Raw genomic sequence first — 18,370 nt, 5'->3', positions numbered from 1 at the left:
GACGTCAGCCTTCGCTTCCCTCCCCAGTCCTCCCCCCATCTCCTCGCGCTCCGACGTCCATGGCTTCTTCTTCTCCTCCTCCGTCGTCGCTCTCCCTCTCCTTCTCCTCCTCGCTTCCCCGATCCCCACTTCTCGAAGGCGGCGCCGCCGCCACCGCCGGCAGAAGAGGCGCGGCGGTGTCCCTCCCGGCCCCGTCGTCCCGGCGGGTGGTCCTGTGCGCGTCCGCGCCACCCGCGAGGAAGGGCGCGAGCGCCAAGCCCTCGCCGCCTTCCTCGGCGGCCACGAAGAAGAGGCACTGGAAGGAAGGAGAGTACCCTGGGATCTCCGAGAATTCGGCGGCGGCGGCGAACGGGAGGAGGCGGCGGCCGCCTCTGAAGAACGTGAAGAAGAAATTGGACCGGCAGAGCAACGCCGCGGCGTGGGCTTGTACCGTCACCGAAGCCCTTTCCGATCGCATTCTCAAGAAGCAGTGGATGGAAGCGCTTGAGGTGAGCGGGTGTGAATTCGTGCTCGATGATTTGTTGAGCTTCAGGTTCAGCAGGTATCTGGAATGGAATGGCATGATAATGCTTAGCTAGGAAGTATCTGTTCCTGCTCTTATGGGATGGTTGTGGTGCAGCAGATACGTTCAAATTTGTGTTCCTGGACTCAAATTTTGGTTGTCTCGAAGTCGAATTGATTGTTTCTCTGCATTGTCTCACTGATTATTTCTTTGCCGTTGCGCAACTTGATGATGGTCTTATCTGTATTGGCTGGCCTTAGTACGTGTTGGATATTCTTGTTCTTCAAAAGATGACACATGTGGCTGAATTAAAAGCTGGTTTTGTGTACTGTTTGTTTAACTTGGCATTGCCGATGAAATCTGTACCAGATCGTTGCTACGATGTCCCGTGGTGGCAATGTTTTTCAGTAGGTTAATGGTAGTTGCTTTTTGTTCGTCCAGGTTTTCGATATGCTGAGGGAGCAGCCATTTTATCGACCAAAAGAAGGGACTTACATGAAACTCCTCGTTCTGCTCGGTAGATCGGGCCAGCCCGACCGTGCTCGCCAGCTGTTCGATACAATGGTCGATGAAGGATGCGAACCCACTTCTCAACTCTATACAGCTCTGCTGGGGGCTTATTGCAGGAACAATCTCATCAATGAGGCATTCTCAATTCTCAGTCGAATGAAGGGCCTCCCTAATTGTCAACCGGACGTTTTCACATATAGTATCCTAATTAAGGTGTGTGTCGACTCTTCACGTTTTGATTTGGTCGAATCACTTTACCGGGAAATGGCTGATCGGTTGATAACTCCTAACACCGTCACACAAAACATAGTTTTAAGTGGTTATGGGAGGGCTGGAAAATTCGATCAGATGGAAAAGGTACTTTCGGGTATGCTTGAGAGCACAGAGTGCAAACCAGATGTCTGGACAATGAACATCATTCTCAGTGTGTTTGGCAACAAGGGGCAGATTGATGTGATGGAAAGATGGTATGAGAAATTCCGAAATTTCGGGATCGAACCAGAAACTCGGACTTTTAACATACTCATCGGTGCATATGGAAAGAAGAGATTGTATGACAAGATGTCATCTGTGATGGAGTACATGCGTAAGCTTCAATTTCCTTGGACAACCTCGACCTACAATAACATGATCGAGGCTTTTGCAGATGTTGGAGATGCACACAACATGGAATATACTTTCGATCAGATGCGCGCTGAGGGCATGAAAGCAGATACCAAGACATTCTGCTGCCTTGTACGTGGATATGCCAATGCAGGTCTCTTCCATAAAGTCATAAGTAGCGTCAGATTAGCTGGCAAGTTTGAAATACCAGAGAACGCATCATTCTATAACGCAGTTATATCAGCATGTGTAAAAGCTGAGGATCTATTGGAAATGGAGAGAGTATTTAAGCGGATGAAAGACAAGCACTGTCGCCCGAATTCGACCACCTACTCAATTATGATAGAGGCATATCGAAAAGAGGGAATGCACGACAAGGTCCATGATTTGGAACAGGAGAAAGAGGAGACTGTTCTTGATGGGTCCGAGAACGAGTATGCCCTCGGGCCAGAGCCGGTGGCGGATGCTTAAGGAAACCTGAGCAAGTACTGTGGCCTAGTGCAGGTGTGCCGTGGATCATTCGCGGGTTTTCTCATACAGCACGGGCTCTTTCCATGCTGCAGATAATGCGGGTTCGGCCTCTCGACGGTCCTTTGGATCCAATGATGCTTCGGGATAGTTTGCTCAGGTGGCTCAAACCAATGTACGCAGCTGATGTACCAACAGAGGTAACTAGTGTGCTCCAATTGATGATATCTTTTCTGGCCGGTGGGAAAAGTGGTCATTCATGTATCTGTGCGATTCATGGCAAGGAAAAAGAGAAGCTGTGATTAAGTATTGTTGTATGCTCTGTGTTTTAATGTGTTCCGCAGCTTGTTTAGTAGAGGATAGGTGATATGAATTAGAGAAGAAAACTCGAAGGCACTGCACTCCGTTAAATCGGTCTATGGCTTGGCAAGTGTATACGCCTTTATTTGGCTCAATTCCCTAAAAAAATCACCAGCTTTAGGTCGAGTCCAAATTTGGCTCCGAGCTTTTTTCGTATTATGAAAAATCACCAATTTTCACACTTTACCCAACTTTGCCCCCGGTTAACTTTCCATCCAATCATTACCTTTAATGATTTGATGTGGCAATTCTCCGTCATTTTCTTTTTCCACATCAGATTTTTATTTTTTTCCTTCTCTTTCCTTTTGTTTTTTTTGCTTCTTCGTTCTTTTCAGTTTCGCCATGGATCCCTTCATCGTCTCCCTGTTCTAGGTGTGATAGTATTAGAGAGAAAGAAAAACTGACAATATGCAATGAAGTACGTCTATTTCTTACTTCTTAAAAAAAAACAGAATGCTTACAACGGATGCTCTTTTAAAGAGCTAATACATGACGGTTAAGAAAGAAAGTGCATCCACTAACTCCTAAAAAGCAGCAACGTGCAGAAACCACCTACTGACTTGGTAAAACACTAATCCATGTTCAACACCACTATAAAATAGACTCCTAAAAACTAGGACAACAAACAACTGACTATAATAGGATAGATAAACATGGTCAAATAAGATCACGTGACTCAACAATCCCTCCCTTAAATTGAAAGTTTGCCAACATTCAGTTTAATACAACTTATCAACACCAAGTAGGAGCTTTTGAAATGTAGCCAACTTGAGGGATTTAGTAAAAATATCAGCAACTTGATCTTCACTTTTACAGTAGATGAGATCAATGACTCCTTCCTTCGTGAGATCCCTTGAGAAGTGAAACTTCACATCTATATGTTTGCTTCTTCCATGTAAAACAGGATTTTTGGAGAGCTTTATTGCTGAACTATTGTCACAATAAATTGCAGTAGGTCCTTGACTCTTGAAATGAAGTTCTTCAAGAATTTTCCTCAACCAAATAGCTTGACAAGCACATGAAGTTGCAGCAACAAATTCAGCTTCAGTGGTTGATAAAGTGACAATTGGCTGCTTCTTTGATGACCATGAAATAGCTCCTGAACCCAACATAAATACATATCCGGAAGTGCTCTTTCTATCATCTTGATCTCCAGCATAATCACTATCAGTGAAGCCCATCAAGCTTGAGTTTTCTCCCTTCTTGTAGAGCAGTCCAAAACCAGTCGTACCTTGCAAGTATCGAACAATTCTCTTGGCAGCAAAGAGATGCATCTCGGTAGGATTCTCCATGTATCTGCTTATAAGACTCACAGAATACATTATATATGGTCTTGTTGCGGTCAAATACATTAAGCTTCCCACAATTTGCTTGTACATAGTGCTGTCAACTCTCTTTCCTTCACAATCTTTCGCTAACTTCAAATCCGCCTCAGTTGGTGTGCTAGAAGGATTACAATTCTTCATTTGGAACCTGTCTAAAATGTCTTGCACATATTTTCTTTGTGAAATGAAAATTCCACCAGCGAATTGAACAATCTCTATCCCAAGAAAATAGTGTATCTTTCCAAGATCAGACATCAAATTCAAGCATCATAGACTGCTTAAATTTTTCAAACATGGCTCTATCATTTCCAGTATAAATCAAATTATCCACATATAAGCAAACAATAAGCATCTTCCCTTCATCTCTAGTTTTGACAAAAAGTGTATGCTCATATGGACACTTTTGAAGACCTTCCTTCAGAAAATAGGCCTCTATACGACTGTACCAAGCCCTTGGAGCTTGTTTTAGTCCATATAAAGCCTTGTTTAGTTTATACACCTTGTGCTCACTTCCAAACTTTACATAACCAGGAGGTTGATCAATAAATACATGCTCTTCCAAGATGCCATGTAAAAATGTCGATTTCACGTTTAACTGGAAGATAGGCCATGAGTTTTGCGCCGCCAGTGCAATCACCAACCTGATTGTGTCATGTCGAGCAACTGGAGCGAACACTTCTTTGTAGTCAATGCCAAACTCTTGCTTGTAGCCTTTTGCGACTAAGCGAGCTTTGTACTTATCAACTTCACCATTCTCCTTCAACTTCGTCTTGTACACCCACTTCACGCCAATGGTCTTTTACCCTTTCAGAAGCTCTGTCAACTCCCAAGTATTATTTCTTTCAATGGTTGCAATTTCAGCATCCATCGCCTTCTGCCATTTTGGTTCTTTAACAGCATCTTTGAAAGCTGCTGGATTGCAATCTGAGAATAAAGCAAAATGAGTAAGGGGATATTCAGATTGGTCAATCCCGATTACCTCATAATCAGTCATCCATGCAGGCCTTCTTCTAACACGTCGAGGTCGTTGTTCATCTACTGTTTCAGAGGCTGAAATGCATTCATTGATTGTTGGTTGTTGCTCATTTTCTACGGATTGTGCATTCTCCAAAGGCTGCTGCATTTTTTCTCCATTTTCTCCATCAAAATCAGCTTGTATTTGTTGTTCAACATTGTTTTCATCCCAAATCCAGAACCGCTCTTCATCAAAAATCACGTCACGACTGATGACAGTTTTCTTGGTGATAGGATTGTACAATTTGTACGCTTTTGACTGCTCACTAACACCAAGAAAAATGCATTTTTCACTTTTGTCATCAAGCTTGCTCCTCTTCTGATCTGGAATGTGGGCAAATGCTATGCAACCGAAGATTCTGAAATGCTCGACACTTGGTCTGCGTCCACTCCAAGCTTCTTCAGGCGTCAGGTTTTGAACAGCAAGTGTGGGGCTTCTGTTCAATACATGAATGCTCCAATTGACAGCTTCATGCCAAAAACTTCCAAGGACACCACTTCTTGCCTAAATGGTTCGTACCATGTTCACGATCGTGCGATTCTTCCTCTCTGCAACGCCATTCTGCTGCAGTGTATAAGCTGTTGTAAGCTGTTTTTGAATTCCATGAGTCTCACAAAAATTTACGAATTCTTGTGAGTTATATTCTCCACCACGATCGCTGCGAAGAGTCTTTATAAGTGTGCTTGCTTCTTTTTCGACTAGTACTTTGAAGTTTTTGAAAGCTAAAAAAGCTTCAGACTTCTCCTGCAAAAAATAAACCTAGGTTTTCCAACTATAATCATCAATGAACGTTATAAAATAACGTTTACCACCATTTGATGTCGGATTAATGGGTCTGCATAAGTCTGAATGAATCAGTTCCAACACCTTCTTCGCTCTACATGTTTTTCCTTTCGGAAACGGGTCTCGATGTTGTTTGCCAACAACACACTCTTCACAAACTTGAGAAGGACTTTGAATTTGCGGAAGACCCGTCACCATATTCTTTTGCTGCAGCATTTTTAGACCACCAAAATTCAGATGTCCATAGCGAAAATGCCACAACCAGGCTTCGTCCTTCAATCTCGCAGAGAAGCACCATTGGGTGTTGTTATCGAGATATAGTGGAAACATCCGGTTTGTTGTCATGTTGACTTGAGCAATTAAGTCCAACTTTTCATCTTGAATGCGACAAACTCCATCTTTGATAGAGATCTCATATCCCTTCTCTTGTAACTGACCAATGCTGAGCAAGTTGGTTTTCAAATCTGGAACAAAGTAAACATTAGAAATAATATGAGTAGAGTTCTTCTTGGTGTGGATCTTAACGTTGCCTTTGCCTATGACAGAAACTGAAGATTTGTCACCAAACGTCACAGTGTTACGGAACGATTCATCCAAGTCTGAAAATATAGACTTATCTCCACACATGTGATTGCTGCAGCCGGTATCTAAATACCACAAATTGTGATGAACCTCTTCTTTTGCATGACAGGCCATCAACATCGACACTTCTTCTACTTTCTCTGCAAAATGTGATTTTACACCACGATTTTTGTTGAGATTGGTTCTACATTCAGACTTTTAGTGGCCATACCTGTGACATCTATAACATTCAACATTTAACTTGTCTACAAACTTAGATTTGTTACCAGTTGAATAGTTGTTGTCACGGCATTTCGCTTTCCATTTGGAATCAGTAGCATGATCCTCATTTGATTTCTGGTGTGAATCTTTGTCCTTCCATCTCCCTTTCCCACGATCAGGACCTCTTCGATTGGCTACTGCCTTTAATGCTTGTTCCTCTTTATCTTGCTGTACAATTATTTGCTCATGAACCAGCAAAGAACTCTGCAACTCATCAATTGAAAGTTCATCAATATCTTTAGATTCTTCTATAGAACAAAGCGAAATTAAATTTCGGTGTCATTGATCGAACAATCTTCTCGATGATGGTGACGTCATCCATCTTCTTGCCATGGATCCGCATCTTGTTAGCGATCATCATTGTTCTTGATAAGTAATCAGTAACGGATTCGCAGGTCTTCATGCGTAGGTTCTCAAATTCCATCCGAAGCCCTTGAAGTTGCACATGCTTTGCCCTCGCGTTCCCTTGATACTTTTTCTTCATTGCATCCCAAATATGCTTGGAGGTGTCTTTGCAAAGAATTGTCTCCAAGGTTGATTGATCGATAGCTTGAAAAAGGTAGTTCTTGGCTTTGAGATCCTTTAGTTTCAATGCATCTAAGTCAGCTTTTTGTGTGTCAGTCAATACCACTCCAACCGCTGGTGCAACTCTAGAATCAACGACATGCCAGTACTCTTTGGACCGCAGGAAATTCTCCATCAACATGCTCCAATGATCATAGTGACTATCAAAGCGAGGGATAGCTGGCTGAACGAAATTATTAGTGGCCATTGAAAAATTGCTGCTGCCTTCTCACAACCAGGCTCTGATACCACTGTTACAGTATTAGAGAAAAAGAAAAACTAACAATATGCAATGAAGTACGTCTATTTCTTACTTCTTAAAAAAAAAAATAGAATGCTTACAACGGATGCTCTTTTAAAGAGCTAATACATGACGGTTAAGAAAGAAAGTGCATCCACTAACTTCTAAAAAATAGCAACGTGCATAAACCACCTACTGGCTTGGTAAAACACTAACCCATGTTCAGCACCACTATAAAACAAACTCCTAAAAACTAGGACAACAAACAACTGACTATAATAGGATAGATAAACATGGTCAAATAAAATCACGTGACTCAACAATCCCTCCCTTAAATTGAAAGTTTGCCAACATTAAAATCACGTGACTATAATAGGATAGATAAACATAGATCCTCGCCACCTGTTCCAAGATCTCAGTTGTCAAGCTCTTCACCAAAGTCTCCAGGGGCCGCCTCCCTGAGGACTCCCCAATGATCTTTGCTGTCGGCTACTGCCACACCCGTGGGGTCTTCCACCGTGACCTCAAGGCCGAGAACCTCCTCCTCGACAACACAGGCAACTTCAAGGTGTCCGTCTTCGGCCTTAGTGTTGTCCCCGACTAGATCTAGTCCAACGGCTTGCTCCACACGCTTTGTGATAGTGTTGCCTGCGTGGCGCTGGACACCATCAACTCCGACCTTCACCACCACCTCACAAGAGAGCAAAACATAAAAGGAAATGGCCTGGTGAGGTGAGTAAGGTCCATTTGGCAAGTTGCCAAATAGTGAAAAATTCTGTTCTTTTGTTCCCAAAATCTGTTTGGGAACAGAAATCCGTTTGTTAAATTTTTTGTGCCCGGGCACAAATTTGCAAAAAATTGTTCTCAAAATCAGTTTTGGAACAAAATCAAGAAGCAAAAAAAAGTAGCTTCTTGATTCTGGGAACAAGAATCAGAATTGGAAAAGAAATTTTTTTTTCTTCTTCTTCTTTCCCTTCTTTCTGTTCTTCTTCTTCTTCATTCTCAGGCGACCGGCAACACAGGCGAGGGCCGACGCGCCCTCACCGGATCCGGAGAGGGCGGCCCTCACCCAGGCCGCTAGCGGCGAGGGTAACCCTCGCCGGCCTTTTCCAGCCCTTGCCTGAGCCAGGGAGGGTCGCCCTCGAGGCTCGCGGCCTGGGCGAGGGTGGCGGTGAAAATCTAGCCCTCGCCAGCTCGGACGAGGGCTGGAAAAGGCTAGCGAGGGCCGTGACGCCCTCGCCAGCCCTGGCCTGTGGCCGGTTGCCTGCCATGGCCGAGAAGGAGGAGAAGAAAAAAGAAAAGAAAAAGAAAAAGAAAAAAGAAATATTAAAATATTATTAATAAAAAGAAATTTTGTGCCGTTACCAAATGCATTTCTGTTCTTTTTCTATTCCAAGAATGGAAATTTTGAACCATTACCAAATGCCTTCAAATGCTTAGAATCAGTTCCTGAGGCACAGAATAAAAAAGAATCATTTTTGTGCAGAATCAGTTTTCGGGCACAAAATCGTTGCCATGCACACCCTAATAGTGCCTGTACACTATTATTAACTCATCGATTGAAAAATAGACAAATTTTGTAGTTGCCTTGTTCAACCGGCAAAAACTTTGGATAAGTAACCTACATCTAAACTGAATTCTTCTGATTGAAGAATTTAACCTAAGCCTTTAATGGACAAGAATTGAAAGTTAAAACCCCAATCTTCCCTCCTCTCATTGGGAAAATCTGAACCTAATTCAGCCAACACGGCCGCCAACACCACCACGAACACTTCCGTCGCAGGCCTCCGTATCCGCCACTTATGGGTGCCTTTCTCTCTGTCTCACGACTCCAACTGTCACTAGACGGAGCTCTCAACAAGGCGTCGAGCTCCTTGCTCCAACGGGAGTTTGATGCAGCATGAGTTCCGTTGGGTCTCCCTCAACGAGCCCTATTATATCGAATGCTGCGAATTCAATGGCTTTCAGCCATGGGAGGGAGATCAAAGGCATCAAGCTCTGTGCCATCGAGTGAGGCGGTGGTGGAAGGCGACACACGGGGTTGAGCTGATCGCGGGCTGAGTTGATCTTGTCCATGGTGGAAGCGAAAGAAAAAAGAAGGAAAAAGATAGTAAATAATGTATATCTTTTACATGGAATTGTCATATTAGACCATTAACGGCAAGATTGGACGAAAAGATAAGGAAGGCAGATTTGGGTAAGGAGTGAAAATTGATATTTTTAATGAGGCAAAAAAAAAAAGTTTGGGATAGAATAAAGACTCGATTTAAGTTGGTAGTATTTTAGATAATAGACCTTTTTATTTTGTCTTTGTTTTCATATTTTCTTTTAGTAATAGAATAAAAAATCCAAAAGTATGCGCGATACTAGCATCTCAAACCTTTTTTCACCAAAATCCTTAAATGTTTACCAATGTGACGAAAATATGCTCGATTTATTATCAAAAACTCCAAACTTTGTGCACTTTCGTCTTCTTGTAAATGGTGTCAGTGAGAGAGAATCGAGTGTCGGAGGTATTAACTCGATACCACAAACTTTTTCTCAATATCCTCAATATCCAAACTTAATATGTGTGACCAAAATACCGTCCACTACCACAAAAAATCCTAAAATTTGCCTAATGTGTTACCACTATTTCCAAACTTGTACTAGCAACCAAATGTATTTTTGTGAAAATTCACTGCAAATTTTCTAAAATCCAAAGTTTTGGTAAATAAATGGTATTTATGTTATACCGATAAATTTTTGGTGATTTTAGTAAAAAAAAAATTGGGTATTGGTGGAGATAGTCTTTGGTTTTGATGAAACAAAAATTTGTATGATATTAATGTCATAGAGATAGAGAAGACATATGGTTAAATCTCAACCATCCATTCTAAGCATAATGACCTCATCTTAACTTGACAAGGGATGAGTATGGAAAGGATGTATACCGCATTAGGGTGCGTTTGTTTTGCGAAAAATTTAATGATAAAGGAAAATATTTTTCGGAAAATCATTTTCCAGGAAAACACTTAGTTTTCCTTTGTTTGGTGATGCATAATGGAAATTATTTTTTGATGTTTGGATTTCATTGGAAAATGATTTCAATTTCATGACTTTATTTCAGGCTAAAAAAAAATTGAATTTTTTAATTATTTTGTATTTCTTTTATTTTTTGAAAAAATTGGATTTTTTTTAATTTTCTTTTTTTCCTTTTCTTTTTCTTTTTTCTTTTCTTTCCTTTTCTTTCTCCTCCTTCCTCCTCCGCGACCGACCGGCGACGGCCACAGGCGAGCTCGAGCTCGCCGGCGTCGGGCGAGCCGTGACCTCGCCAGCCTTGGTCGAGCTCAGTCGAGCCTAGATCTGGCGAGCCGCAAGCTTGCCGGCCTCGGTTGAGCCTCGAACCCATTGGCCTCTGCAGAGCTCGGGCTCACCTAGATCTGGTGAGCCGCAAGCTCGCCTGTCCGAGCCCGAGCTTGCCTAGATCTGGCGAGCCGCGAGCTTGACCGAGCTCGGGCCCACCTGGATCGGCCGAGCCCTAAGCTCACTAGCCTGGGTCTTGGCCGGTCGTTGGGCTGCTGGCTGTCACCGAGCACGTAGTCTGCGAAGGAAGGAGGAGGAAGGAAAAGAAAGAAAAGGGAAAAGAAAAAAAGAAAAGAGAAGAAAAGATTTTTAAAAAATAAAAAAAAATCGATTTTTTAAAAATAATTAAAAATTAGATTTTTAAAAAAATATATTTTATAAGAACAATTTCAATAATCAAGAAAAAAAAGAAAGAAAAGAAAAAATAAAATATTAAAAAATTCAAGATGAGTAATTCCAGAAAGTATTTTTACCTTATTAAATTAGGGAATTCATTTTCCTAATTTTATACAAGAATTTTTTCTTGACCAGAAAATGTTTTGGGATTGACTTATCATTTTCGGAGAACCAAACGGATGAAAGTCCGGAAAACGGATTCCTGAAAAACACTTTCTCTCTGACGGAAAACGTATAATTTCTAAAAAATATTTTCGGGGAAATCATTTTCCAAGAAGATGAGTTCATTTTTCAGTATTTTGTTAAAACCTAAAAAAGACTTCGAAAGTATTTTCAGTTGTCTGGTGAGGAAAATCTGATGGTGAAAATTATCAAAAATTTTTGTATTTTTTTAAATTATTTCAAATTATTTGTTATTTTTAAATTATTTTTATTAATAAAAGAAAATACATGAATGTTTTCCTTCTTAGAAAGAAAAGAAAAGGAAAATAAATTAAAATAAAAAATATTAACAAATTTAAGATGAGTAATTCCGGAAAGTGTTTTCACATTCTTAGATAAGGAAATTATTTTTCCTAAAATAAAACATTGTATTTGTGTTGAACGAAAAGTTGACCAAATCATTTTCGGAGAACCAAACAAATGAAAATCCAGAAAACACTTTCCGGGAAAACACTTTCACCAAAACATTGTTTAACGGAAAACGTACCGTTTCTGAAAAATGTTTTCCTGGAAATCATTTTCCAAGAAAATGAGTTCATTCTTTGGTGTTTGGCTAAAACCTAAAAAAAACTTGAAAAGTATTTTTAGTTATTTGGTGAGGAAAATCTGATGGTGAAAATTATCAAAAAATTTTGTATTTTTTAAATTATTTCAAATTATTTGTTATTTTTAAATTATTTTTATTAAGAAAAGAAAATACATGAAAGAAAAAGAAAAAGAAAAGAAATAAAGAAAATAAAATAAAAAATATTAACAAATTCAAGATGAACAATTCCGGAAAGTGTTTTTACCTTCTTAGATAAAGGGAATTCACTTTCCTAAAATTAAAAATGATATTTGTATTGACCGGAAAGTATTTTCCGTTGACCAAATCATTTTCGAAGAACCAAACAGATGAAAGTCCATAAAACACTACCAAACAGATGAAAGTCCATAAAACACTTTCCGGGAAAACACTTTAACAAACACATCCTTAGTAGGTTTAGAGAAATTGTCATTCGGGATACAGATCCCAAAGAAAAGGAAAAATATTATAAATGAGCGTGTACCCAAATTGAAATTTTCAACAGCCTATTAACAATAGTTTCTGTGCAAAGTATGGGGAATAGTCTCACATAAATATACGGCTGCACTGGCGGCGGTTTGCTAGTCCCTAAGGTCACACAGATTCAAATTGATCGCCCAGCAACTCGAACCACCTTGTACCCATCTGCGCAAACAAACCGAACGAATAGAACATCCCAGTACAAATCAACAGCCTTTGTATTGCTAAAAATAAATAAATTTGAAAAAAAATCCATTAAAAAGATCATTCGTATAGTTTGTGATCAAACAAAAAATATTTCTATCGTTCACAAAAATATTTAGACATATAACTGAAACATACTAATTATTTTAAGCAATACAAATGAATCATTTTTGAAAAATATTTTCCACATCATTTATTTTTCACAAAGCAAACGAAGCCTAAGTCGAACAGTAAAATAGGTGCACACCCATGATGTCTCGGGACTTCTTAGAAAGTCGAATTCATAAACACCAGCAAGCAAGACTCGTTTCAGGGAGGAAAGGTTCGATTAGATCCAAACTGCAAAATTGTATGTATAATTAGAAAAACCGCAATACTCACTAATGAACCACAGCTTTCAAAGATAAACAATGCACAATGAGCGAGCAATGAGTCCCAGGTTTTCTGGCTTTACGTGGGAACGAGGAACACAAACAATGAATGAACAAATTGCCGCCTCCTTGTCGAGCACAATCAGCTCAGCATGCGTGCGCAGATCACGACGTTAAATTACTTACATCTTATACAGAATCTACACATGCAACGTCACCTTGAGACTCCCTAATCAGAGTTTTGGCGCTGATCCTCCATAACAGTCGATCCAATTCGGTTGTGATTAAACTTTACCACGATACACGTGATGTTGTCTGCACTTCCCCGAGTAAAAGCAGCCTCTGTCAATTTCCTGGCTGCTGCTTCTGGCTCTTCTTCTCCACGGGCGAGTGAAACAGCATCCTGCGAATCAAGGACCCATGGTGAAATAACGATAAAACAAATGATGAGCCAGGAAGATTCGGTTTCTTATTTTGAGAATCAAATATGATTCAAAGTAAAATTCATAAGCATTGTAAGACTCATTGTGATTGAAGCAAGTCGATGCTGAATCTGGACATTATGTTCAGTCCTGATGTTTTCTTGAAGTCAATAGTTGAAAATTGACTACCCCTCAGTAATTGTAGCTACACTAGTCTGCTTACAAGTAAATTCAAAGGTAAGACAATGTTACGAGGACCTTCAGATATATTGTTGTTAGATCATTTCGCCCATTTGCTTACGCTTATTATTTGCAAAGAAAGGGGACAATGCAACCAAATGAAAGATGTACAGTATCTTTACCTCATTAGGGACCACATCCCATAGTCCATCGCTTGCTAGCACAAGCAATTCAAATTCCTCATCTATCTCTTGATCCTGAAACGGCATAATCATAACTTAAGCATGCTAATCTTGATAAACAAACCTGGCTCTACATCATGTAATGCCAACAATTCTATCATTGCCAAACCAATCTCTGTTTTTTAGGCTAAATCTCCCTTCATACAACAGAAGTCTTGGAACCCTCATGGGCAGAACGTTTGCTATCGCTACGACTCTTAAACAAGGCATGGAATTCCGGAACAGTTAATAGATAGTCAAGCAGACAAAGGACGCGCAGATGACAATAAGCTCAGATTTGCATTTTTATTGAAGTTGAAAAGGGGCACCTAGCGAATCAACAAATATAAGATGACCCAAAACATTCGACCCTACATGGATAAGAGAATAAGACTCATGCTTCTGGCTTATGTCACACACTCGAAATCCTTTTTTTCGGTCATAATAAGATGACTAGATGCCAATCAATGCTTACCTGAATCTCAGGTTCTGCAACAACAAATTGCTTCAACATCCGATTCCCAAAAGCACGAGACATAGCTAAAACACCTCCTACCCGCCAGGTGCCTGGTGAATATGCAAACATCTTGACAACTTGTCGCTAAAATTTCTAATCAAAGTAACAGCACAGCGCCAATAAATGACAGATATTATCCAAATAAACAATTTAACACCACTAGCTGGTGCATAATGCAGTACACATGAGGACCATGTCGGCCTTTTGCAACGACAGCAGTTAATTACAAGAAAGTAGTGGCAAAAGAATGAATAAAATCAGACATGCTATCCTGACAATTGAAGTCAGAGAGGTATAGTACAAAAACAAGGGGGTGACCATGCACATAAAAGCATGTCTTTAACGTGTCAATTTGAGAAAGCCAATTCTTCTCAAGCTGCCCCTGTGATGTTAGCCCAAAAGCGTTGAGAGTTTCAAACATTTGAATCCAACCACAATGAGTCCATTTTAATAAAAGTGTCAATTGCAAAGGGTAATTAACAAATTGTCGGCTCTGAAGGTAGGAAGAATGTCCATATTTCCACATCAGTGTTCTGCACTTCTAAAGGAAGAATTGCATTTCAAGTCTCATTGCCCCAATGAACAGTCTACCTCGGGGCTACAGGATTGAGTGTAAAAGCAATTTCAGAAACAAGGGTATCAAGACTCAATTTCAACACAACATGCATCTCTCAAAATTTCAGCTCTCACATGAAGAAGATAGAACAGAAGCATACCTGCCCACATAACAACACCTCCAGCATTTTCAATTCTCTTTCTTTCATCACTTCTATTTGGTTTATGATCTTCAGAAAGAGGAATAGCTGTCCAAACAATAGAAGTATTTAGTGAACTCAAACCACAGCTCCAAAGATCTAATTGGCTCTTTAACATGTGGATATAACTGCAAATAGTATATATTTACTATATATGATTATACTCTGCTGAAGCAAAAGTATCCATTTAGGGTGGCAATGGATTTCTTGAGGTCACTAGATTTATCGCCCGGTAATAAATAAAAAAACTGTTATTAACAACACGAATTAAAGGTACTAAAACTAAGATGACAGATATAATGCATGCCAAAAGGCACAGGAAAGTTTTCAACAACATCAGTAGAATTTGCTCAGACGACAACATGCCTCACATGAATGGTACCTTTGCCAGCTTTTGATATTACAGTCCGAGAGTCTCCCACATTCGCCACGAACAGATGGCTACCCACCAGCACTGCTGTCGAGGCAGTGGAACCATCGTCCCGAAAAGTATCTCGTTCAGATTCCAAAAACTCCACATCAGTCTGCTGATATGTTCCACCTGCAATCAATGTTAAATTCCGAGAGATGTCATGGAATTACACCAACTGATAGTAGGCAAAGAAAAGCTGCATTATTAGATGTATCAAGTGATTTTCAATGTGATGTTTGCAGTAAACAACATACTGCACCGTCACAGTTCACGTCTCAAAAGTAACTATCAGCATCAAAGTAATTATACAAAGGAAAGGAACGCACTTATTGCTAATTTTGTGTCCGTCATAAATTGTGGATGCTTCATAAGATTGTCAAACAAATGCTCCTTCAGATACTCAGCAGCGCGAGAACCACCATGACCTGTAAGATATATTAATGGCATGATATACTTTAAATACTCTGCCATACAAGTATGAAGTGGTATTAACAGCCTTTAAATCTATTATTAATAACATCACACTATTTTGCTCATAGAAGTATCTTATCTTGATTATTACAGTACTTTCACCTAGCTAACTTTCACTTTCCAACAATACATCATCAATTCTGGGGCAAAGTCCTAGGAAACGATCTACAGAATTACAAGACTGTGACGCCAACCTTTTGGCTAGAGATAAATGTTTATTGACAGATTTACATGACCACGATCAGAATGAGCAAGGAGCCTAACCAACAAACAAAACTAATAACTCCCCCACACACTGACAATGTCACCTACCTGTAATTGTAGAAGTTTAAGAAATAGCAACTTATCAATGACAAACTTTCCTAGTAAGGTAAACACGAGCGACAATGAAATTAAGTCTTTTCAAATTCCTGGAAGTTTGATCAGGATTTGGCAATAGCTTCCCATCTTATCATCCTCAATTAACTAGCTTCAACGATAACGTCTGGAGGTTTAACAGCTTCAAACTAAAGACTGTATTGTCCTCATTCAGTCTGCTGCCACTTAACTTCGAGCTCACGTGATCATTTCACTTGTCCACGTCCTCAATGTGTCTTGGCATGCATGCATGACAAAATGTTAAACCTGATCCGTGATAAACAGCTATATGTGTGCCTATACCATTCACCCTCATACCTCCACCCCACAAAATGGCACGAATTGAAAAAAAGACGAGACACCAACTTCCATTTCAAAAGCTGTAACGAAGCGGAATCGTGACTCCAAGACACCCCTATTTTTTTTCTAAGAAGTCAGCAACCTTATCTTCACTTGACATAATTATAGACAACAGGACATGAAACTCTTCTATCTTTTCATATATAAGTGTAAAAGAGAGAATCTAACCATCGAATATTCCAAACATGCAGATTGTTTCTCCATCAATCTTGGAAGTTTTAATATCATAAAAGTCCTCCATGGTAACTCTCTTTCCACGGAAACTGGAGTATCCACAGCTCAGTTTTCCGTCTTCGCTGCAAAAAAGAAAAGAAAAGGAGAATCGATTACTAAACAACCAGTTTCACCTTAGAACAATAAACATCGAGTCAAACTAGCCAAAAGCACGCAATCATGAGCCTACGCAAAAATTCCAATTATTTCTTGCCAATCTCCACAAGAGAGAAACTGCTTAAAAAGAAGGTGTGAGTGTTTGACGAAACGGTTCTGATTTGGCAATGGATGAGGGAGTCAAATGGAGTAGCAGAAAATATAGCATGAAGGGGTATTTCAATATCTGCATCCAAAGAACTAGCTGATAAGCTCCAATTGCATCATAGTAATTACAAAGAAAAAGTTCTTTCTCTGAAAATGTAGAAATGGACTTCAGATTGTTCGCTAAACACATGACATACATCACATGAGTGAGGAGACTCAGATGAAACTAAACAAACATCGAAATGTGAGCTCTCTACGAAATCAAACCCCCACCACTAGAGAAAAATGATGACAAGAAAGAGACTGCCCAAATTAGCTAGAACAATTTGACCCAAAAAAAATTAGCTAGAACAAGAAAAAACCATGTTAGAGTAAGCTATTGGTAAAAAAGAACCTCTTCCATCCTCCACTAGCAATTCCACCATCATCCTCTTTCTCCACCGTCATATCAACAACTGGTTCTTGATTCTCCATCGCTCCTGTGTCAACCATCATCTTGATGCCCGTTCTAATTTTGCAGTTCCACGGCCGATCCAAAGCTAAACCAGAACGTACAGCTCTCACGAAACCGCTTGACGGAAGCCCTCCACGGGTAGATATTCCAATGTGCCCAGCTTGAACAATGACACTCCTTATGCAGCTGGTGCATACCATCTAAATCACCCGATCCAGGCCTTCCTGATGGATACTTCGCGAATGAAACCAACACAACTGATAAGAAAAAGAACAAAGATAATCACAAAGGCAATTACTTTATCTTTCCAAGAATTATCCAGACCGCAACCAATATCAACAGATCATTTATATACCAATCGACCTGACAAATAGAATCATCCGTGCCACAAAAAAGCTATATATATATATATATATATATATATATATGTATTAATCGTAAGGGTCAAAGATGGATTTACGGCTCGGAAAAAGCTAATCTTAGAAAAAGGAAGAAACCAGAATTGACCAAAAAGGGGGGGGAAAAAAATCACGAGACGCACAAAGTAAACAATCCAAACCGCACGACTCGATCTCGAGCTGCTCGATCGCGTCTCCGAAAGGACGCGCCTCTATCCAATTAATCAAGAAGAACGGATCGAAAGAGCGGAATCATCGAACGACCGCCGAGCTGAATCTCTTAAGTCGAATAACGAATGGAAGCCGGTGCGAACGCTCACATCACGGCAGATCTCGCGCGACGAAGCCGGCGAGCTCCAGCTCCGGGAACGAAGCGGCTGAAGATCCGGCCGATCGGAGGGAGCGGCGGCGATCCGGCCCGGGCGGCGGCGGCGGCGGGGGGGCGGGCGGAGGGATCCGAATCCGACGCTGCATATACCAAAGAGCAACAGGCGACCACTCTCCCTCTCTCTCTCTACAGAATCTGCAAACCCTCCCCCTCTCTCTCTC

At 40.5% G+C, this 18,370-nt stretch overlaps 2 protein-coding genes and 1 long non-coding RNA gene across 11 annotated transcripts; 2 read left to right on the top strand and 1 right to left on the bottom strand.

The window, feature by feature from the left end:
- Positions 1 to 2,400, top strand: LOC115675338 (pentatricopeptide repeat-containing protein At3g06430, chloroplastic). 2 transcript variants are annotated; one of them, XM_056303687.1, is made up of 3 exons: positions 1 to 488; positions 944 to 1,769; positions 1,851 to 2,400. In XM_056303687.1, exons 1-3 carry the CDS (start codon positions 60 to 62, stop codon positions 2,084 to 2,086), a joined length of 1,491 nt encoding a protein of 496 aa, XP_056159662.1. In that variant the 5' UTR covers positions 1 to 59; the 3' UTR covers positions 2,087 to 2,400. The 2 variants fall into 2 exon arrangements, with proteins under 2 accessions (XP_056159662.1, XP_030453804.1); XM_030597944.2 differs by having other exon boundaries at positions 2 to 488; positions 944 to 2,400.
- Positions 2,401 to 3,257: 857 nt separating this feature from the next.
- On the top strand, positions 3,258 to 5,249 carry LOC130135183 (uncharacterized). Its single transcript, XR_008814662.1, has 2 exons — positions 3,258 to 3,681; positions 4,771 to 5,249. It is a non-coding gene; the product is annotated as an uncharacterized LOC130135183 (long non-coding RNA).
- A 3,490-nt stretch (positions 5,250 to 8,739) lies between these two features.
- Positions 8,740 to 18,370, bottom strand: LOC115675229 (probable protein phosphatase 2C 76). Of its 8 annotated transcripts, XR_008814633.1 has the most exons (12): positions 17,965 to 18,367; positions 17,364 to 17,680; positions 16,661 to 16,788; positions 15,631 to 15,729; positions 15,275 to 15,433; positions 14,854 to 14,940; positions 14,096 to 14,187; positions 13,582 to 13,656; positions 13,016 to 13,200; positions 12,674 to 12,765; positions 12,293 to 12,387; positions 8,740 to 9,281 (listed from the first exon to the last, which is right to left on the bottom strand). XR_008814633.1 is itself a non-coding variant. In XM_056303646.1 (10 exons), the coding sequence occupies exons 2-9, from the start codon at positions 17,621 to 17,623 to the stop codon at positions 13,027 to 13,029; spliced, it is 1,074 nt and encodes a 357-aa protein (XP_056159621.1). In that variant the 5' UTR covers positions 17,624 to 17,680; positions 17,965 to 18,367; the 3' UTR covers positions 12,169 to 12,387; positions 13,016 to 13,026. The 8 variants fall into 8 exon arrangements, 5 of the variants coding, with proteins under 5 accessions (XP_056159621.1, XP_056159620.1, XP_030453687.1 ...); XR_008814634.1 differs by lacking the exon at positions 12,674 to 12,765; XR_008814632.1 differs by lacking the exon at positions 8,740 to 9,281 and having other exon boundaries at positions 12,169 to 12,387.

The sequence above is a fragment of the Syzygium oleosum genome, unplaced genomic scaffold (assembly GCF_021117445.2).
Source record: "Syzygium oleosum isolate NSW1041296 unplaced genomic scaffold, Sole_v2.1 Sole_v2.28, whole genome shotgun sequence".
Classification (NCBI taxonomy): Eukaryota; Viridiplantae; Streptophyta; class Magnoliopsida; order Myrtales; family Myrtaceae; genus Syzygium; species Syzygium oleosum.
The sequence above is the reverse complement of the archived record's forward strand: the minus strand, read 5'-3'. Positions and strand labels throughout refer to the sequence as shown.